Below are 20,029 nucleotides of genomic sequence, written 5' to 3' on the forward strand. Positions count from 1 at the left end.
CTGCAATTGACCAGGGTTTTTCCCGGTATTTAACTCCCGGGTGTAATACCCGGCTTATGTCTGAATGGGTTTACCCGGGTTTTTCAGTTTTAAACATATGATGTTGCTTTTTTTTGCTGCTGGGGCATGTCCCATTTTAATGATGACACACTGAAATGCTTGAAAAGCCTGGCTTATGTGTGAAAGGGGTATACCCGGGTTTTTCCTGGATTTGAGGTGTAGTGTGAAAGGGGGTCTGTTACTAAAATCCCGGGAGTGACCTGGGTTGAAAATCCCGGGTAAACCTGACCAAAATCCCGGGTAGTATGTCTAAAAGGGGTATTAGATCTATTTTGCTCTAATACACCAGAAGAAGGACGGCCCTAGAATCTTGTTTATATGTACTGTACAAGATCTAATAGAAGTGGTCTGTCACTGATCCCAATTAGATTATTCAGACTCATTTGAACTCTTCGTTGACCATTGGAGTGTTGCAGACCAAATATAAATCGCCAGCTACAGCCAGAGCCCCGGGATCTGTTAATCGGGGCTCTGTTAATTCTAATATGCTAATAAATAAAGCATATCTTAAATTGGCAGGAGAGGACGGGAAGTTGTAAACTCCGGTGGGCAGTGAGATAATTGGAGGAACCATGGGAAGAGGGGCAGAATGGTGAAGCCCCATGTGTATATGAATATGCATCATGCTACAAAAATATCCTAAGTGGTGAAACAGCTTTAAATGGCCCAGTAGAAAGAAATGTTATATACATCATGTGCACATTATACAATAGCATAAAATAGATGGGAGATTATATATACACTCCAGGTAATTTATACTTCAAAAGAAATGATCTTGGCTTAGATAACCCCCAATTAAAAAAAAAACAAAAAAACTGTACTTCATTTTTTTCACTTTTCATTTTTTTGGGGGGGAATGCAACCAGACTTGACGTTTAAAAATCTGCAGGCATTTTGTACCAAGATATAAACCTATGCAGTTTAAGTGTTCAAGGCACACACACCTGGGAATTACATTTACAGGTTTAATGATCCTATTTTCAAGTGGCAAATTACTGTAACCTGCTTACCTGATTGTCCATTTATAAAGAAATACAAAAAGTTAGAATGCTTACAAAATGTGTGTAACATAACCTATACTCTGTAAAGGCATTTTTCAGAAAAGTAAAAAAAGAAAATTATTATTTCAGAAAGAACCTAATAAAAGAAAGCAATAACTGGTTATACACAAACATTGCACTTCAGAAGTCTTTTAGTTTAGTTCTTCACAGAAGACATTTGACGATATAAAAAAAAGTAACGTGTCTAGAAAACTTAGAAATGTTCTTTTCTGCATAGCTGCAATTAAATCTATTCCGGCCCATTCTTCCAATGGCTTTCAAGGGAACTAAATATTAATTCCCTAAAAAAGAATGAATGGGATCTAAATAAAGTCTTTAAAAAAATTCAGACCTAATGCATAAAAGCACACAATACAAAAAGCAAAAATAAAAACAGGCAAACAAAGGAAGAACTAGGCAGAGCCATATAGCAGCAAGCCTGATCTAAGTTCATGGCATGCTCTTTTGCCAATATTACAGCTAGCCTTGCAAAAACAGGCTAACCGCAGAAAGACTTTATTCAAGGTCAGTCCCATGGAGGTGAGTAACACCTTCATTCAATACCGATGTTTTTTTTTTTGTGATCGAGTTCCATTAGATTACCAAACATCAGAGAAGTGTGCTTGAAACTAAATCCCAGCTGTTTACTAGCGATACATAGTTGCCAGCTGGTAAACCAAAAGCATGCACTACTCTGGTGTGACTGATAAACGTTATGCGCCCGAGGAAGCCCCTGTTTAAACAAAAATCACCTTAGATTGAGATTGGGCCCAGCAGTTCATTGAACAATCATGAAGTCCAGAGTCTTATTTGAAAATACAGCCTAAATGTCTATAAGTCACTAGGCTCAATGTAAAGAGCAATGAACATTCCATCTTTTACACTTTATGGGAATATTACATGTTCAATTTCATGATTTATGGCAAAAGGAAAAAAACAAAACGAAACCACTAAGTTCTCTCCTCCATATATGGCTGCTGACACAATGTGCCGCACTTAAGACTTCTTTTTCTCCCTGTATTTTCTTCAATCAGAATCATTTTTGCAAGTGTCTAAGTGTTCTAGAAATGGGTACACTGCTGGATGTGGCCACTTCTTCGGAATAGTCCGATGCACTCAGGCCTCTGAAGCAAATGAGGGGAGGAAAATAAAAAGCTGAAATACAAGGTTCATCTGATAAGTTTTACATTATGCATTATAAGCTGGACAATGTAAGAAAGTGGCTTTTTGGCTCACAAGAGTCTGAGTCTTGGTGTGCAAAACGAGTACTTGGCCATCCCACCATAGCATTCTCGCAGTGGGACTGTCAGGGAAGTCTTGACTGGGGAGTATTTGGTTTGTTTACCTATCAGGCGTAAATTTCCAGGCACTCAGTTCATTTTGGGCTTGTTCCAGTTTGTCTTTAGTCTGTTCCAGTTCACCTTTCATTTTGAGGAAAAACAAGTTGATGGCTGGGTCGACCATAGTAGTTCTCAGCTGGGCAACACTTGGCTGCTGGACTTGCTTGAGGTGCTGAATTTGGTTCTGCACAGAGGACCCAAAGGCATAATTATTAGCATGCTAGGACCGCAAGAAACAGCACAGCTTCTGTTGTAGTTGAGAGTATGGAATTTAAGTAACAAGGTTTCATAATGGCCGGAGACCACTGCAAAATCATGTCTTCAAGGGACATGTGTCTGCGTATCTGTTTAAACATTTACCTGCGATAAGTGAAGAATTATACCAGAAAGCAAAAATGAATCCGTTTTGCAGCACAAGGGAACATTAGGACACACATCTCCTATGTTACATACAAAATCTTAAAAACACAGGCAAAAAAGTAAAAAAATAAAATAAAAAAGGAAGTTGCCCATAGCAACCTATCTATTTTACAGAATGCACTAGATCAGCGGTTCTCAAACTATTTTGCTCTGGGACCCCATCAGGCATTAAAAATTGCTACAGGACCCCAGCAAGTTACCACAGAGCGGTCACCACAAGTGTGGTCTGCAGACCGCACATGCATGGCAGCATTGTGGAGGCACGAAATGATGCAAGGAGTCAGAAGTAACTGATTTTTCAAACTCCTTGTATCACTAGCTGAGAGATTAGCCTGATGGTCAGCAACATGGAGTCGTGACCCCATGCAAAGATGGTTGCGACCCCCTTTGGGGTCAGGACCCACAGTTTGAGAATCAATGCACTAGATAAATGACCAATATAATGCGATTGGTTTCTATTGGTAACAGTAGAAGTTAGGTCAGTCTTAAATTGCACCTTTAGACATCAAACCCATCATTATTTTAGGCAGTAATATTTTTTTATACATATTATTGTCTTATGAGGCTCATACATTAGACTAAAAATCAGGCCAATTCCTCATTTTCTCAATGCATGGGTTAGGCGAAATCCAACAAAAATATCCGGTTCACCCATGTTGACCATTTTTAGTTTGACCAGGCTGGATTTTGACAAATCTTTGATCAACAAGGTCTGCCATTTGGCACAGGTGAAAATCAGGCCATAGATGTAGGACCCTCATAAGTCTCAACTGTAATGCAAAATAGCACACTACACCATTAGTTATTCATTATTTTACTTTTAAATGACAATACTGCCAAACAAAGTAAAGATCACTGCTAAAAGTGTTCAAAAACAGGTGTAATAAACATGTTAAACATTATGGTACATTAGTTGGTAGCACACATTAGGGAGTACCCCACATAAAGCATCTCTGCCAAGTTAACTTTTACAGGAATCTCAACTTTAAGCTATGAAGTATTTATAATTGAAACTATATAATCCGATCTTTGTAAGGAGGGAAATTCAACTGTTTTGTGGGCACCCATTGGAGTAATTAAACTGTCCACCATTGGACATATGTGCGCTCCACCTTTAGTAGAGTTTAGCTGATTTATTGCATATTTTTAGCTCACACTTGAGGCATCGGCTGTAATATAGCAAGTCCACCGTGGCTATGTGTGTCCAGAGAATTGCACCATCTAGTGGTAGAACAATGTAAAATGAACATATAAACCTAGCCAAAAAACTAATCAAAATGTCAACTGAATGTAGCATCTATCCTTGTAAGTAGGTTGCTAATGATATTATTGCCCCAATGCTGGATCCATTTGTAGAGTAGTCTATAAGCATGGTAACTGTATGCAGACAAGCTAGGCATGTCAACATTACATAACTATATCACTTCATTAACGGTTGCCACACAGCATCTCCCCACTGGAGACCACAAGAAACTGCAAAGCAATTTAGTCATGTACCTTGTCCTATTTATATTAAAAAGAGGATAGAGATGAGAATTTTTTTCTTTTTTTATAAACATTTAAGCTATCTTAATCTATTAATGTACATTCATGCCTCTTAAGGCGTGTACAGATGGTGCAATGTGGCGGCCACAGAAATTTTTTGATATGTATAATATTGTGTGTACATAGCATTACACTTCTCTCTCCACTGGTTTAATTTTCGTATAGTTGTCTTTCAAAATTTGATTGTGTAACAGCCAGTGTTTGTTGTACACAAATACTTTACAAGTGCTTTTAGTTTTAGGCTGAATTAGAATGTAGAACACATGGAAAATCCCACACTAACCGTGCATTCCTGCATCTCCTGCTCTTTTGTTGCCAGTCTCATGACTAGTATATTCTCCCGTCGAGCAGACTCCTGCTGTTGCTGCTTCAGCTTTTCTTCAGATTCCCGAAGTCCAGTCACATCATTAGCTGAAGACAGAGCGCCAATATTACACCAGAATAATCATTGCTTTTATAAAGACAACAAAAAAGTACCAAAAAGGGATGTATAGCCAGTGTAAATCCCAACGTCAGTGTAATTAAGAGGGCATAACATTCTTGTAAGAAATATTGTGCAAAAGACTGCCACTTGCATTCCCTAATTGGCCACAGCATTGCAGACAGTGACTGCACACACATGGAGCATTTATTAAGCCTTAAAAAGAAGCGTATGGGTGATAAATGCCCAATCAGCTACTAAATGCCATTTTTCACACAGCCTGTAATACGAGCCAGGAGATAATATTTTTGCCCCTACAAAACCTTAAAATATGATACATTTTATTTAGAAATGAGTGAACACATTTTAAACTCGAAATGATTTCCTCAATTTTTTTGTTGTTGAGGTGATTAAAAATACATCTCCTGCTTCAACTGACTAGAAGCACAGGGAATTAAATGCTACCGCACACCACCTATTGAAATCTTGCTCTGATCAGGCACCCATTACAAAGTTATGCCGCGGGCAGCTGCGTGTTTAGCCACGTAAAGCGGTGAAATATGTCTAATATTGCCTGCATGGGGGGTCTAAACATCTGGGTACCCAAACTATTAACATTACACACTTTTCACTGCATCATCGGATGATGTGAAAAAAAAAAAAAAAGTGTGAGCAGCAGGTAATGGAGCTATTTAATCATTGCTCTGATCAGATGCCCAAGCACATGTTTAGCTTTAGTTGTCAGATAGAGGAAAATGTGAATCTAGTATACTGTGGTATAAAGAGAGGCTCCTTGGACAAAATGTGCCGTATTCAATTGTCGTAATGCACCCGATATTCCATCTAAAACAATGGGAGATCACAGGGCGATATGCAATTGATTTTACCCATTTAGGTCATATTTAGGCACGCAGAGCAACGTAACCCAACATGACTAATGGGTACGCCATGGAAAGTTCTATTTGCACGCTTAAGCAGTTGACTTTAAGTCTTTCAGCTGACCACCAGAGGGGGTTGTGAGCTGAACTGTCAGCACCGGCTGCCTGATGTACCCAAGTGGAGCGCCTTCTAGTGGCTGCTGGCACAAGAGCATTTGAATACAGCCCAAGGATTGCAAGACATCAAGGACCTGTAGGGTGGCCTGCCAACAATCATGATTCCGACGGTCATTACACCGACATTGGGATCCCGACTGACTGGGGCTATGCTCTGTCGTGGAGGTCCACAACCCCCATAGAGGAAGAATACAAGCTTGCAGTGTGGTAAGCCAGCAAGAGACTTTGTTGCACTTGCCACACTGTCTGAGTCCCAGCAGTCAGGATTATGGACTAATGACTGGCAGCGCGCTATACCGCACCTACTTCATGGTTATAGGAAATACATTAGTTTGCTTTTTCTAAAACAGTTCATTGTGCATGAAGAACAAAACTTCACAGATCTTTTAGGTTTCATTTGCTGCATTTATACTGGCTAACATCAGTGCTTAACATGGTGACTGTTAGCTATTGGACTCGACAGTTTTTGGACTCTGCAATTTCTCAGAGCATCATTCTTTTCCAATTTTATGGGAGTTTACCCATATTTTGGAAGACCATGTTCATCTCAGAATGATGCGCTTCAGAATACCCTTTTCAGGTGGATACAGGTATTTACAGCTGTGAGGTCAGAGACATCTTTTCTCCTTGACAGAATTCTAACAAAACCTGGTCGGCCTGTCAACATTCCGTTTACACGTGGTGGCTGCAGCACGTTGTTTAAAATTATGAAGGGTACTTGTAAATGCTCAAATTACCTTCATTAGCTGGTTGTCACAATAATGACAAAGTTAAAATCTGTAAGTCACATTTATCAGCCTGGGTGTGTGCTAGAATACAAGTTACGTCCTGAAGGTAGACACTTCTTTATCTCAAATCAAAATAACTTTTCATACCGCTTAAAACAAAACATCTGAACACTTTTCATACAAAGGGTCACTATTAATAAGATTTTATGGCTCACTTCCTTTCCAGCACACACACACACACACACACACACACACAGAGGGGTAAATTCAATTGTTTTGAGCACCCATAGCTCTTGTCTCAAGTGACGTGACTAAACTGCTCCCAATGAGCCCAAAAATTTGTGTCACCCCCTCCCACCCCCTCCCACAATGGTAGGCATTGCATTCTAGCATTTCTAGGTGTTTGACAACGGCAAAAAAAAAAAAAAAAAAAAATCAGGTTTTAACAGCTTTGTTGTAGAGGACTTGGATGGCAGAACTGTTCAATTTCAGTATCAGGGAGCTGTACTTTATAGATACAACCCATCAGCCTGAGAAAGTTGACATTTTCTGCTGAAGAGTCTAGGTATATACTCTAGATCAGGGGTCTTCAAACTATTTTGCTCTGGGAAACCATTAGACAATAAAATTACAGGATCCCAGCAAGTTACTGCAGAAGGACATCACATCACAGGTCAGCATTGTGGAGGCACAAAATGATGGGAGGAGTATAAGATAACAAGACAATTCAACAGATATTTCATCTCTGACTGAGAATAGATAAGTCATCAACCTGATGGTCAGCAACATGTAATCGTGACCCCATGCTGAGAAGGTTAGGACCCACAGGTTGACAACAGGACTCTAATTCCCCTAAATGTTTCAGTAAAAACAGTGTTAAAGCTTTATAATAAATATTCATTTATGCAAGGAGACTTAAGCTGGACACAAATTGTACTACACAGTGTACCCAGCAATGCCTAGACTATATGCACAATTCTTTTATTGTCTAGTGTATATGCACCTTTACTAAAGTTCTGGATTTATGGGCTGGTTACTGTAAAAATATATATATTATTATACCATATACAATATGATCTAATTTTGCTTTAATTTTATAACCACATTTCTGGTAGAACATATTACTTTTTCTTGCCCGACAGCATTGAAGAGGCAGATCGACAGAATGGGCACAGTCGGGTGCGTTTTGTCGATAATGGCCGTGAATTGTTGCGATCACTGCCGAATCTCTACAATCCATGGCCGTTTACGTAGACACGTCCCCATTTCACCGATCGCCAAGCAGGACATTGAATTACGCTTGGCTATACGATGTTGAGCAAATAATGAAAACAGGCCAGGGTTACGGCTGTCAGGACGGATCAACAGCCGTGACCGCGATTGAATACCACATCTATGAAGGTTAAATAGAGCTTGGGTCGACACCTGAAAAGGTAGACATGGGCTTAGGTCGACAGGGTCATTCTACTTTTTTTTTTACCCAATTATTTGGATATATAGTTATCTGCAGTTTTTTTTTTTTCCTGATTGACCCCGCAGCTGGGAGGACAAGACGACATACCCTCCGGACAAGAAGAAGTCTGATATATTGTTCGGATATGCATTGGGACCCCATCTCAGGCGACTTATTGTCTAGTGTGTAACCTGCATTACCGACTGCTCAACTTGTGTATTCCACTTACCAAATACAACATTCAATATACTTTGTTTAAAGTAAAAAGTATTTGTAGGACATACTTACAATTGAGGTCAGTATATTTGTTCTCAAGAGCTTGGACGTATGCTTCATATTGCTTCCACCTAAAATTGGGTGAAGAAAAAAAAATCCTTAATTTTAATTCCTAAAGAAAAAATAATGGCGATTCACTACTATGCAACAGCCAAAATATGCACTCATTTAAAACATTATGGCACAAACAGACAATCTTATTAAGCTACTACTAGGAACGCCAATACCGGAGTATTTTTTCAATCCCGGGCAGCAGGTGGACGTAGTCACCCTTATTTTATTTGATCTATTTTACCCAATAATGGAGCCGTATCCAGGTCCGGGACTATAATTTAATGTGGGTTCCCTTCTAACCAGATAAAAAGACTTGTCCATCATCCGACTGGTAGTCGGGACCCCGGCTGCTGTGGAGACACGCGACTCTTGCCAGAAAGTCCTACTACACTGAGCATACACTGACAGAGTTTTGAATATATATATACACGGGAATAGAGGTACGAACTTTATATTGCTTTTTCCACCTTGTATAAATCGATAGTGGACCCAGAGTATCTGGACTGTGCATATGGTTCTTGATTTTTTATTTTGTACTTTGGAGCACTTGTTTTTAGAGTGAAATTAAAATATTTTTTATATACCTTCATTGGGAATAAACATTCCAATTTATACATCAAACCAAAGTGCCTTTGATTTGTCCTCCACACCCCCTTTTTCTGCTATTATTTGTCACTGGCTGATTGAACCAGTTGGAGGAGGAAAATGGGCTGCTGGGAAGGGCGCACTTGATTGAATTCACACACCACACGATAAAATGGCTTTTTCTGTGCAACTCTACGTAGAAGGCCAGCACCCCAGAGTCACCTCTTCACTTTTTGCGGTACCATTTAATGAAGCCGCCAGTAGAGGGCCCGTGAGCGTTTATTTCTCAAACTAGTCTCTTGCTCAGTTGTGCACAGAGGCCTCCTACTTCTTTCTACTCTGGTTAGAGCCTATTTGTGCTTTTCTCTGAAGGGAGTAGTACATAGCATTGTAGGAAATGCTCAATTTCTCAAATGGAATAGCCTTCATTTCAAAAAAACAAGAACAGACTGTCGAGTTTCACATTAAAGTTCCCTTTTTATGGCCATTTTGAGAGTATACTCAAACAAATGTAAGTCTCCAGATACTCAACTAGCTCAAAGGAAGGCCAGTATTACAGCTTCTCTAATGAGAAAACACGTTTTCAGCTCTGCCAACATAATTGCACAAGGGTTTTCGGAACTCTTTACCTAGCACGGCGCCCACGATTTTGATCGTGGGCATCGCAGGTAAAAAAATCGCGGGCATTGAATGCACTAAAAATCGGGTGCGACGCGTCCTATGACCTTTTCATACCCCCACTATCCACGTTGGCGTGGAGTTGAGAATAGAATAGTGTGGCGAGCGCAGCGAGCCCCGCAAGGGGACGCGGATACCTTCACAGGTAAACGCGTCCCTTCGCGGGCTTCACAGGTATCCGCGTGCGCTCGCCACGCTTCTGGCTCGTTGGATCGCCATACTATTCTATTCTCAACTCCACGCCGACGTGGATAGTGGGGGTATGAAAAGGTCGTAGGACGCGTACCGCCGCCGCTCGCCACGCTTCAGGTTCACGTTGATCGTGGGGTGGCGTTAACAATTGTGGGGGCCATTTCACACTTCAGGGTGCCTATTTGGCCTCTGTGGGCCATTTAACATGGTTTCCTATGGAAAAATCGTGTCAATTGAGGCATTGAACAGGAAAATCAGGGCAATTGAGACATTTAACATTGTTCCCTATGGGAAATCGCGGGCATCGCGTCGGTCCCGTCGCACCCGATTTTTTAGTGCATTCAATGTCCGTGATGGGTGCAGTGATAAGTAAAGAGTACCGGGTTTTCGAATCATCCATTAGTCGTCTTTTGCAATTAGCAAACACAATGTACCATTAGAACATTGGAGTGATGGCTGCTGAAAATGGGCCTCTATACACCTATGTAGATATTCCTTTAAAAACCAGACATTTGAAGCTAGTGCAGTCATTTACTTAACAATGTATAGAGTGTATTTCTGATCAATTTAATGTTCTCTTCATTGAAAAAAAAAAAAGTATTTTCTTTCAAAAATATGGAAATTTCTGTGACCCAAACTTTTGAATGGTAGTGTACCTTTTTTTCTGACTAGACTAAGTAATTAAGTTCAGCAGAGGGGTGTATTTGGTGATAGATACACAGGTTGAGTATCCCTTATCCAAATTATTTAGAAAACCAAACATTCTGGAAAGTGGAAAAATAAAATCCTTGCTAAACCACTACTGGGGATATCTATAACAGCACTACTGAGGACATGATATGTAACTGGCACTAAATATGTGCAGGAAAATGATTGCTTAGCATTCAAATTCAGTACTTGAGATATGAAACAAAGTTTGTGTACTGTTTGGAAAACTTGTTTTATTGCACAAATAAAATATAGTTGTGTGTATTTCATGTGTTTGTACAACAAATGCAAGATACATCATTGAAATATAGGGGCAGATTTATTAAGCTCGGTGAAATGATAAAGTGTTTATGGTTGTTATCACCGTCCAATCAGCTCCTAACTGTAAAGTTACAGGCTTGATTTGAAAAATTACAGGTAGGAGCCGATTGGCCGGTGATAAAAACCAGACACTATCACTTCACCGAGCTTAATAAATATATCCCATTATATCTTGCAAGCAGGGCCCTCATATCTCTCTATCTCAAATCCACAGACAGACAGCAGTCACCCACAGTCCAATTGTTTGTGGACATATTCTTTTAAAATCATTCCTTTAGCACGGAGCGTGAGTTCTTTGCTTTCTCCGCCACACATGGAGGTGACTTAACATGGCATGAACTTATATGGACACTGCACCATTTATTCAACAATGTGCGAGTGCCATCTCACTAACTAGCACTATATAGCTAAAAAAAAATCCCATCTAGGCTAGTGATTTATCTCCCTCCAAGCAAGGATACAACTGCCCCTGAATGTCAATAGGATTTTATGTACTAATGCATGAGAGCCCAGAGCATTTGCTTCACTTGTACACCGTTACAATCCTTTGCACAGCTATTAGGGGACCAGTAAGCAAACGGACTGGCTTTGGTCACATCACAATAACCTCTCAGACAAGTGTGAAAATGATTACAATACCCCATCTTTTCAGAATATATAACTTTCAATTGTTCAAATTTGCTCATTACTGGAGCTGTTTTTCTGTAGTCGGTCAATTCAGCAAGCAAATAATAGGCAATACTCTACCAATTATGTAAGCTTTACCTTTTGGTAACACCAAAACCAGAATAATTGCTTACCACTTTCCTAAGCCAAAGTGAAAAAGGTCCCAATTTAATGGAGTGCATTGGGCATATGAATCCTCTAACCAGAAATGTTGGCTTAAAGAAACTTTACCTTTCACAAAACATGAAAGTTATGAAGTAATACAGACAGCGCATCAATGGCCATCTACCAGAGCTAAAATCTCTTCTAAACCGTCGCTAATTATAAAGCTCTGTTTTGGACTCCTATATTCTAGAACGATATGTTCACATAGGAGTCACTGCCAACACTTCACTGCTAGAAACAGCTTAGCAGTAATCTATTACAGGATTGCTCTAGCCCTCTGGTCAAGCACCAACGTCGTAAGGGAATGTTTATCTGCATTCCATTTCATTTGGGGAGATTCAACTTTACCAGCAAAAGAAAATGATGTCAAATAATTGTGCTATGGCCTTAGGTCACTAATGAAACCATTCTTTACCTCTGAAGAAGCTCTTCCCTTGGTAAAACCTTGAAATCCGCTTCACTAAAACGAACCTGAAACCCAAACAAATGCATTAGACTTCATTTTAACAGACGACAATATAGGACAGGATGAAATTGGATTTTAAACTGACCTTTTTTGGAAGAGGTTCTTCGTTAGTCATTGTGACCTAGAGATATAAGAAAGACATCAGTTCCAGAATTTGGCTGCCATAGCGAGATTTTACAGTATAAAAATCAACTTCTACACAAACTATTACAGTCATCTTGTCATCATTTAAGCCTTTAAAGTATACATGTCTTCCTCTATGCTTTCTCACATGGCAGCTATGGCTGTACTACCCTTGTTGCCCCCACCCAGTAGCTGGGACACAGACCATGGGAAGGCAATACAGTCATGATCACTGTGTCAGTATAGTTATCCCTAAGCATTTCCATCCCAGTCAGCCTGACTGTCCCTATCATTTTAAGGATGCACCCCCTTTTGAATCATGCCACCTTTCAGGAGCGCACTACAGTACAATGAACACTAAAATCCTTTCAAATTTCCATGCCCTCATTTAGACTGCTGGTGCTCTGCCTCTGCAGTGCATGAAAAGCTTATGCATGCTTATTTAGCCTATAACTAGGTACAAACCTAATAATATCAGTTGATCAGGCAGTGAGTTCTGCATACACACTGCCACATCAGCTGTGACGGATGACAACTGGGCATACATTTACATGCACCCGCCCAGTTGATCGGTCAAAAACCGCTGGCATGTGCAGAGTGTACAAGAGGTCAGCAGATTGCCAGTACACACAGCACAATATTTATTTACAGTTTCTTATGGCCCCCACACACAGCACAATTTTCAGGCACTTTCTGAGCGATTTTACTAAATCGCTCAGAAAATGCCTGAAAATGCATGTAAATCGCTGTGTATATAGCCCACACAGCGATTTACATGCGCGCCCCCGCCGTTCTGAATCTGCACAAGATTCAGAATGGCCCGGTCAGTCAATTCATAACAGTCGCTCAGAAGCTCCTGCTCATCTCCCGCATGTGTGGCGCGGGGATGAGCAGGGCCATCTGAGCGACTGTCATGCCGGTGACTGTGACTGTCAAGCCCCGCTGCCACCGACCTGGAAGCCCCGCCGCCGCCGCCTGGAAGCCCCGCCGCCTGGAAGCCTCGCCGCCGGAGCCCAGCAGAGACGCTTCCTGGACCTGCCGGGTGCCGCGCCCGCCCTCTGCAGTCAGATGGAAGCTGCAGTGAGAGGACGCGACGCTGGAAGACAACGGAGTTGGTAAGTATATTTTTTTTTTTTTTACACTGTGCCACCAACGGTTGAGGGGAGAGGGGGATGCCACACTATACCACCAACGATTAAACTTTTTATATGGGGGACTAAAACTATTAAACTGTGTATGCATATATATATATATATACTGTGTATATATATATATATATATATATATATATATATATATATATATATATATATACTGTGTGTGTGTGTGTGTATATATATATATATATATATATATATATATATATATATATATATATATATATATATAGCGCAGTCTGGGCAGGCACATCCAGAGTAGCCAGCTGCACAATGTCCAGTCGTGACAGATTTGAGATCTCCCGTGCTGAATCTCCCAATTTGAATCTCTGACACAAATCTCTCTGTATGTGGCTCATTGTCTGAAATGAGCCAATTAGTGAAATCTCTTGTGCTGAATCTCCCGTTATGTATCTCTGGCACACATCTCTGCGTATGTAGGGCCCTTTAGACAGACTAGGGGGTTAGAGGGCCCTGCTGCAAGCTTACAATCTATACTATATCTTTACATACATATAGGCCATCAGCTGTGCTACACAGCCGAATGACTTTGTTCAGATATATGCTGGTATACACTAGCCAAGTGTGTGTTAAGCATTATATCAAAAGCTTACAAAAAAAAAAAAAAAAATTACAATGGAACCTAGTGCCATGACTAAATGATAAAGAGCATTAGTAAATGCTAATTTGCCATGACATTGCAACTGCATTGTAAAAACAGACACCTTAGTGCCATTATTCTGCAGACATAGATTTTTAAATCTCACTGACTGTCCTTATTATTATTAAAAGAAGCTGTACAGAGCGGTCAGAATATGATTCCAAAGATGCATACGTTGCCATGCTGGCTGTAATCTGCATTCTATGGGGTCAATTCAATGCAGTGAGTTGACCACATGATGCATTGAATATCATCGGGAGAGAGCTCTGACTAGTGGATTTCTGCTGGCACCTTACAGCGCTTAAGTTGGAAAATGCTGGTACTCACACCCGCAATTCTCCAACTAATGGTGTGTACACACGGTCAGATGTGCCTTCAGATACTATCCACGATCCGATTGGATCGTGGATAGTATCTGAAGGCACATCCGATTTGCATATACGTCTGACTATATAGTGCAGATCTGCACTATATAGTCAAGGCAGACAAGACTTTCTGCCTTGCGATACGTGAACGCGCATCGGATCGGGATCTGAAGGGTTAAAACCCTTGCGATCTGCATTCGATGTTGACTAGATCATCAACATCGGAAGGCAAAAAGTACTGTGTGTACACAGCATTAGAGGCACGTCGACTAGAAGATCCCTCCTGGTGCTATTCACTGCGATTTACACAGGGCGATGGGAGCTTTGTGCTGAGCCATCTGTCCCTGCCAGTGTTTTAATAGATTTTGGGCGATGAATAGATATTTCAAGCATGCTTGAACCATCAAGCCCAGCGATAGTGACGCGCAGGGCCACACATTTCTATGGACCCTACACACAGCAATTTGTGCTTAATTTCTAAGGGATCTAGTAAGATCGCTTAGAAAATAGGCAAAAATCGCTACGTGTGTAGGCCCCATATTACATTTCCTATAAAGGTAAAACATATTATGATGAATAAAAATGTTTGCTTGAAAAAAATTCACTTGGCGCTCAAAGGTTTAATAATGGCGCCATAGCTGTGATTTCCAATCCATTTTGAAAGTCACTATGTCCTAAGTGAAACATGCAGAAGTAATAACCTCTGTCCATGTTGTGCCCCATATTGGCAGCTACAGGGGAAAACAATTTAAGGTACTCTTTACTTAGATGGGCGCCCGTCGTGGTGATCGCGGGTACATTTATGTGTGGCCGCGACACGACCGACGCGATGCCCGCGATTTCCCATTGAAACCCATGGTAAACATGGAAATCTTGTCGGTCGCGTCGCGGCCGGCCATAAATGTACCCGCGACGCGATGCTCCCGATTTGCCATAGGAATCAATGTTAAAAGGCCCGATGGACACGATTTTACTGTTAAATGCCTCAATGGACCCGATTTGGCCATAGGAATCAATGTTAAATGGGCCACAGAGCCCAAATAAGCACAATTAACCCTTAAATGTCCCCCCAAATTTTTAACGCCACCCCACGATCCACGCCAACCCGAAGCGTGGCGAGCGCAGCGAGCCCGTGAGGGGCGGCGGTACGCGTCCTCCGACCTTTTCATGCCCTACTATCCACTAGGGCGTGGAGTGAGAATAGAATAGTGTGGCGAGCGCAGCGAGCCACCGAGCCCGAAGCGTGGCGAGCGCAGCGAGCCCCGCGAGGGGACGCGGATACCTTCACAGTTATACGCGTCCCCTCGCGGGCTTCACAGGTGTCCGTGGCGACGCGGACACCAGTGAAGCCCGCGAGGGGACGCGTCTACCTGTGAAGGTATCCGCGTCCGCTCGCCACGCTTCGGGCTCGGTGGCTCGCCACACTATTCTATTCTCACTCCACGCCCTAGTGGATAGTAGGGCATGAAAAGGTCGGAGGACGCGTACCGCTGCGCTCGCCACGCTTCGGGTTGGCGTGGATCGTGGGGTGGCGTTAAAAATTTGGGGGGATATTTAAGGGTTAATTGTGCCTATTTGGGCTCTGTAGCCCATTTAACATTGATTCCTATGGCCAAATCGCGGGCATTGAGGCATTTTACATGAAAATCGCGCTCAATCAGCTTTTTTAACATTGTTCCCTATGGGAAAATCGCGGTCATCGCGGGTAGCAGATTTTTATGTACCCGCGATGGCCGCGATTTTTACCCCCGACGCCCGCGATTTCAATCGCGGGCGCCCATCTAGGTAAAGAGTACCCAATTTAATTACCCCCTTAAAAGTACACACCATTCTTTATGTGTCCATATATATATATATAAAAAAAAAAAAAAAAAGGATCCTCAAATTTAACAGATTTTACAGGAGCCTGACAGAAAAAAAAATGCTTACATCCTCAGAGAATACTATGCCAACAGCCATTGACCAGGAGCATTCAACTGATTTCTACACCGAATGATCACACTTTAGCCATTGAGAGTACATTACACAAATGGTCTGCCCATCCAGACTTCTATGTATGGGTATATCCGTTCTATTGTAAGGTATGTTATCTCACTCCAAAGGGAACCTCCCCCATTTTACTAGACTTTTCAAAATTGTGCACATATTATTCTGCAAGACAATTATCAAGGGAGAAGCTTGTTTATCTGAAAAGATGTGGTCCTTTGTGGCCTGAACACTGCACCATATGCAGTTCTGAGCGCTACCTGTTCATTAGATAATTGGGTTACAGAACAGGTCTGTGAAATGCATAACCTATAGCATTTAAAAACATACATGAAGCACAAGTTAACAAACATCAACTCATTCACTGATTACAGCCCCATCTTTCAGATCTTGAAAATATCAGCAGCAATAGCTTTCCTGTTTCTGCCACTGATACTACCACCCTTCTCTCGCCTTTTTACAACCTCTGATCATTTTTTCCTGTATATAGCCATGTAGAATAGATATATTAAAACATATCCATTAACTGCAAAAAAGTAGATAACTACTAGCCAAGACATCAGTGAAAAAAAAAAAAAAAAAAAAAATCGGATAGGCAAAAAACAATGGAACTAATTAAAGCCGGACAATAAACGCTTGCAAATAGAATGTAAACCACTTTAAATGGCAACTTAATCCAGAGCATTTCTAAAGCAGACACTAAAAGAAACCTCTGCATATTTCATGTTATATTAGATTTATTTGTATTTAAGCCTACTTATACCACATGCAAGAAACTTGTGCAGATAGGATAATAAGTGAATTATGAGGTCATGCAAGCATTACACTATGGGGGGAATTAAAAGTACTTCTGTTGAAAATATGAATATTTTTAAAACCAACCTCATCTAAAATAAATCTATATCATATTGGCATTTACAAAGATATTCCCTATAAATAAACATAAAATAAAGTAACAGGCGCTAGTTTGCTATAAACATATTTTTTTAAAGGAGATTAAGCTGTTGTTTGAAAGTATCTAAAGTGGGCACATTATCAGCTCTATAGAACTCACTAAAAAAAGGCACCAGCAGTTTTGTTGCCAGATATCCTTTAATAAAATATCATTGACACTTCATACAATTTAAGCCCGATAAACCTGCACCCATAGTATGAGGAGATCAGAACTGTAATAAGAATGTGTCCCTATGCAATTCACAGCAACTATATGAAACTGGATTATAGTAGATCAGCACCAATAAAACATGAATAGGTGCATCAGAAATGAGTAAAAGAATCTTGTGATTAAGCATTACAGAGAAATAGGATATGCTTAAGATTGGTGTGGTTCAGGACCATACAGCTATTATGCAGGAATGAAAAGGTGCATAGATGAACAGCAGCCAAAATGAAAGGTTTGTAAACCTATTATTCTGTTCTACCCTTGGATCATGTAGTGGAAGTTGTCACTCGAGCACAAACAAGCTTTCGGATATTTATTTATTTATTAGCAGTTTCTTATATAGCGCACACAGATTCCGCAGCGCTATACAGAGAATATTTCACCTTTCACATCAGTCCCTGCCCCAGTGGAGCTTACAATCTATATTCCCTACCACATGTACATGCACACACAGACATTCTAGGGTTAATTTTGTTGGGAGCCAATTAACCTACCAGTATATTTTTGGATTGTGGGAGGAAACCGGAGTACCCGGAGGAAACCCACGCAAGTACGGGGAGAATATACAAACTCCGCACAGTTAGGGCCATGGTGGGTATTGAACCCATGACCTCAGTGCTGTGAGGCAGTAATGCTAACCATTACACCATCCGTACTGCTTCTGCAAACAGATCCCCAAGCATGCAGGAGTAGGAGAGGTCTGAAGATGCTTCAGGACCAGTGGATTGCAGTACATATAAAATGATAACATTTATATGTAGTGCTGGAAACATAAACAGAACAGCCCAGTGTGACGTACAAGTAGGCCTGCAAGAGAACAACATGTTTAATATTGGAGATAAATCATAGCGGATGATTACATACAGAGTACGGTTTACTGGAAATTATAGAAGTCACACAATGTATAAGGCTTCCTTGTGGGCATTAGTGGTTGGGGTATACTGGCAGACATAGGAGCACTACACCGATGCTCTATGTGCAGCAGGGAACCCCCAGAGCAGCCAGGAGAAACTCTCAGTACATAACATAATCACAGTATTAAGAAAATACTACAAACATGCATACACGCTTTCAGGCGTACATTCCTCGTATGGCCGCCCACAGGCCAGAGCAAAGAACACAGCAGCCGGACTAACACAGGGGGCCCTCTCATGCTACAGTGTACGGGGCCTTTACATCCCACTGTACATCTAGCGCCTACCAGTAACCAGAGTGGGAGCTCCCCAGGAACACCGCGCACGGGCACCTGCTCCCACGCACTCGGGGCTCTTCCTGCGATTACTTGGGGTAATGACCGCGACGTAACTGCGTTACCCCCGCTACAGCCAGGCTATGTATACGTGGGATCAGGGTGATGGCGCAATTACACCCTCCTCCGTACCAACACGCCAGTCCGGGCAGCATTCTACCTCACCGCTCCCTCCCCCCGTCTGCCCGCCGCCCGAGGTCAGGCCCCCGAACCTTCCGCTCCGCCATCTTTAATACTCTGACACGACAAACAGCCCCGGGCGGCCTCGTATTGCACACACGGAGAACGCTGCGGGTCTGCAGCCGGGACATCCCGTATCTGCGCCGGCTACACCGGGGGATGCGGGGCACCGGGCGGGCGCGGCCTGTGGCTTACCTACAGCGGGAGCTGCGCAGCCCGGGCGGCTCCTGCTGCTTACACCGCCCGCTCAGGAAACTGGAGGGCGAATGTCGGGTGTCGGCGGGTGCAGTGGGGCGTAGTGCGGGTCCCTGGGTCACGGCGCAGTCTGGGTCTGGCTCATGCACACTGTGCGTGTTTCGCGCTCTTGTCTTCTCCCCCCTTTTCCCCTCTGCGCTCTTGTTTTCTCAGTAGCAGCGCCTCCAACACAAAATGGCGGCGGAGGAGGAAATGCTGGACAAGCCAGCCTCCATGTTACACACAGACACACCCCCTGGTCTCCGCTCACTCTGGCGGCACTGCTGCACGTACTGCACACAGGCTGAGGCCTCCTCCTCTCTGTAGTGATGCTCTGCTTTCTGTTGTCAAGGTCTTCTGTCCATGCACAATGTGATTATTGCATTGCTGTCAGTACAACATCACCGCTAAATGGAAATTCCGCATTGCTTGCAATGCTTAACTGTCAATTACAACAAGCGGGTGTCCTTCCAGTGCAATGCCCCTCTGCGCCATCTGCATATTTATTTCACATATTGCTTGGTCAACACTGACCACTTTCGCTGAGTCAGCTCGCTGTCCCTGACTCCTTACATATTTATTTCTTTGATAGATGTACCTGTTTTGCAGAATAAATATTGCTTTAGTAAATAATTCCTTTAATAAGATCGTGTACAAAATATGACATTACTTCAACTTGGTAGTTAATACATGGGGTTTGGCATGTTTGTGCACACTGAGGGCGGTATTCAATGAGGCT

The 20,029-nt window shown here is 42.0% G+C and overlaps 1 protein-coding gene across 3 annotated transcripts in view; it reads right to left on the reverse strand.

Annotated features, from left to right (window-relative positions):
* The window catches only part of WTAP (WT1 associated protein), a 32,858-nt gene extending 13,313 nt beyond the window's left edge, over positions 1-19,545 (reverse strand). Inside the window, exons 1-7 of one of the 3 annotated variants that reach the window (XM_083176227.1) lie at positions 19,252-19,545; positions 12,259-12,294; positions 12,123-12,178; positions 8,351-8,409; positions 4,689-4,816; positions 2,446-2,624; positions 1,235-2,224 (exon numbers count right to left, since the gene is read on the reverse strand). In XM_083176227.1, the coding sequence (XP_083032353.1) occupies positions 2,137-2,224; positions 2,446-2,624; positions 4,689-4,816; positions 8,351-8,409; positions 12,123-12,178; positions 12,259-12,288 (540 nt within the window). In that variant the 5' untranslated portion in view covers positions 12,289-12,294; positions 19,252-19,545 and the 3' untranslated portion in view covers positions 1,235-2,136. Of the gene's footprint in view, positions 1-1,234; positions 2,225-2,445; positions 2,625-4,688; positions 4,817-8,350; positions 8,410-12,122; positions 12,179-12,258; positions 12,295-19,251 lie in introns of those variants that run through there. The other 2 variants (XM_083176226.1, XM_083176225.1) reach the window with 2 other exon arrangements.
* Between the last annotated feature and the right edge of the window lie 484 nt (positions 19,546-20,029).

This window comes from Crinia signifera, chromosome 3 (assembly GCF_055691185.1).
Source record: "Crinia signifera chromosome 3, ASM5569118v1, whole genome shotgun sequence".
In the NCBI taxonomy this organism is placed as follows: Eukaryota; Metazoa; Chordata; class Amphibia; order Anura; family Myobatrachidae; genus Crinia; species Crinia signifera.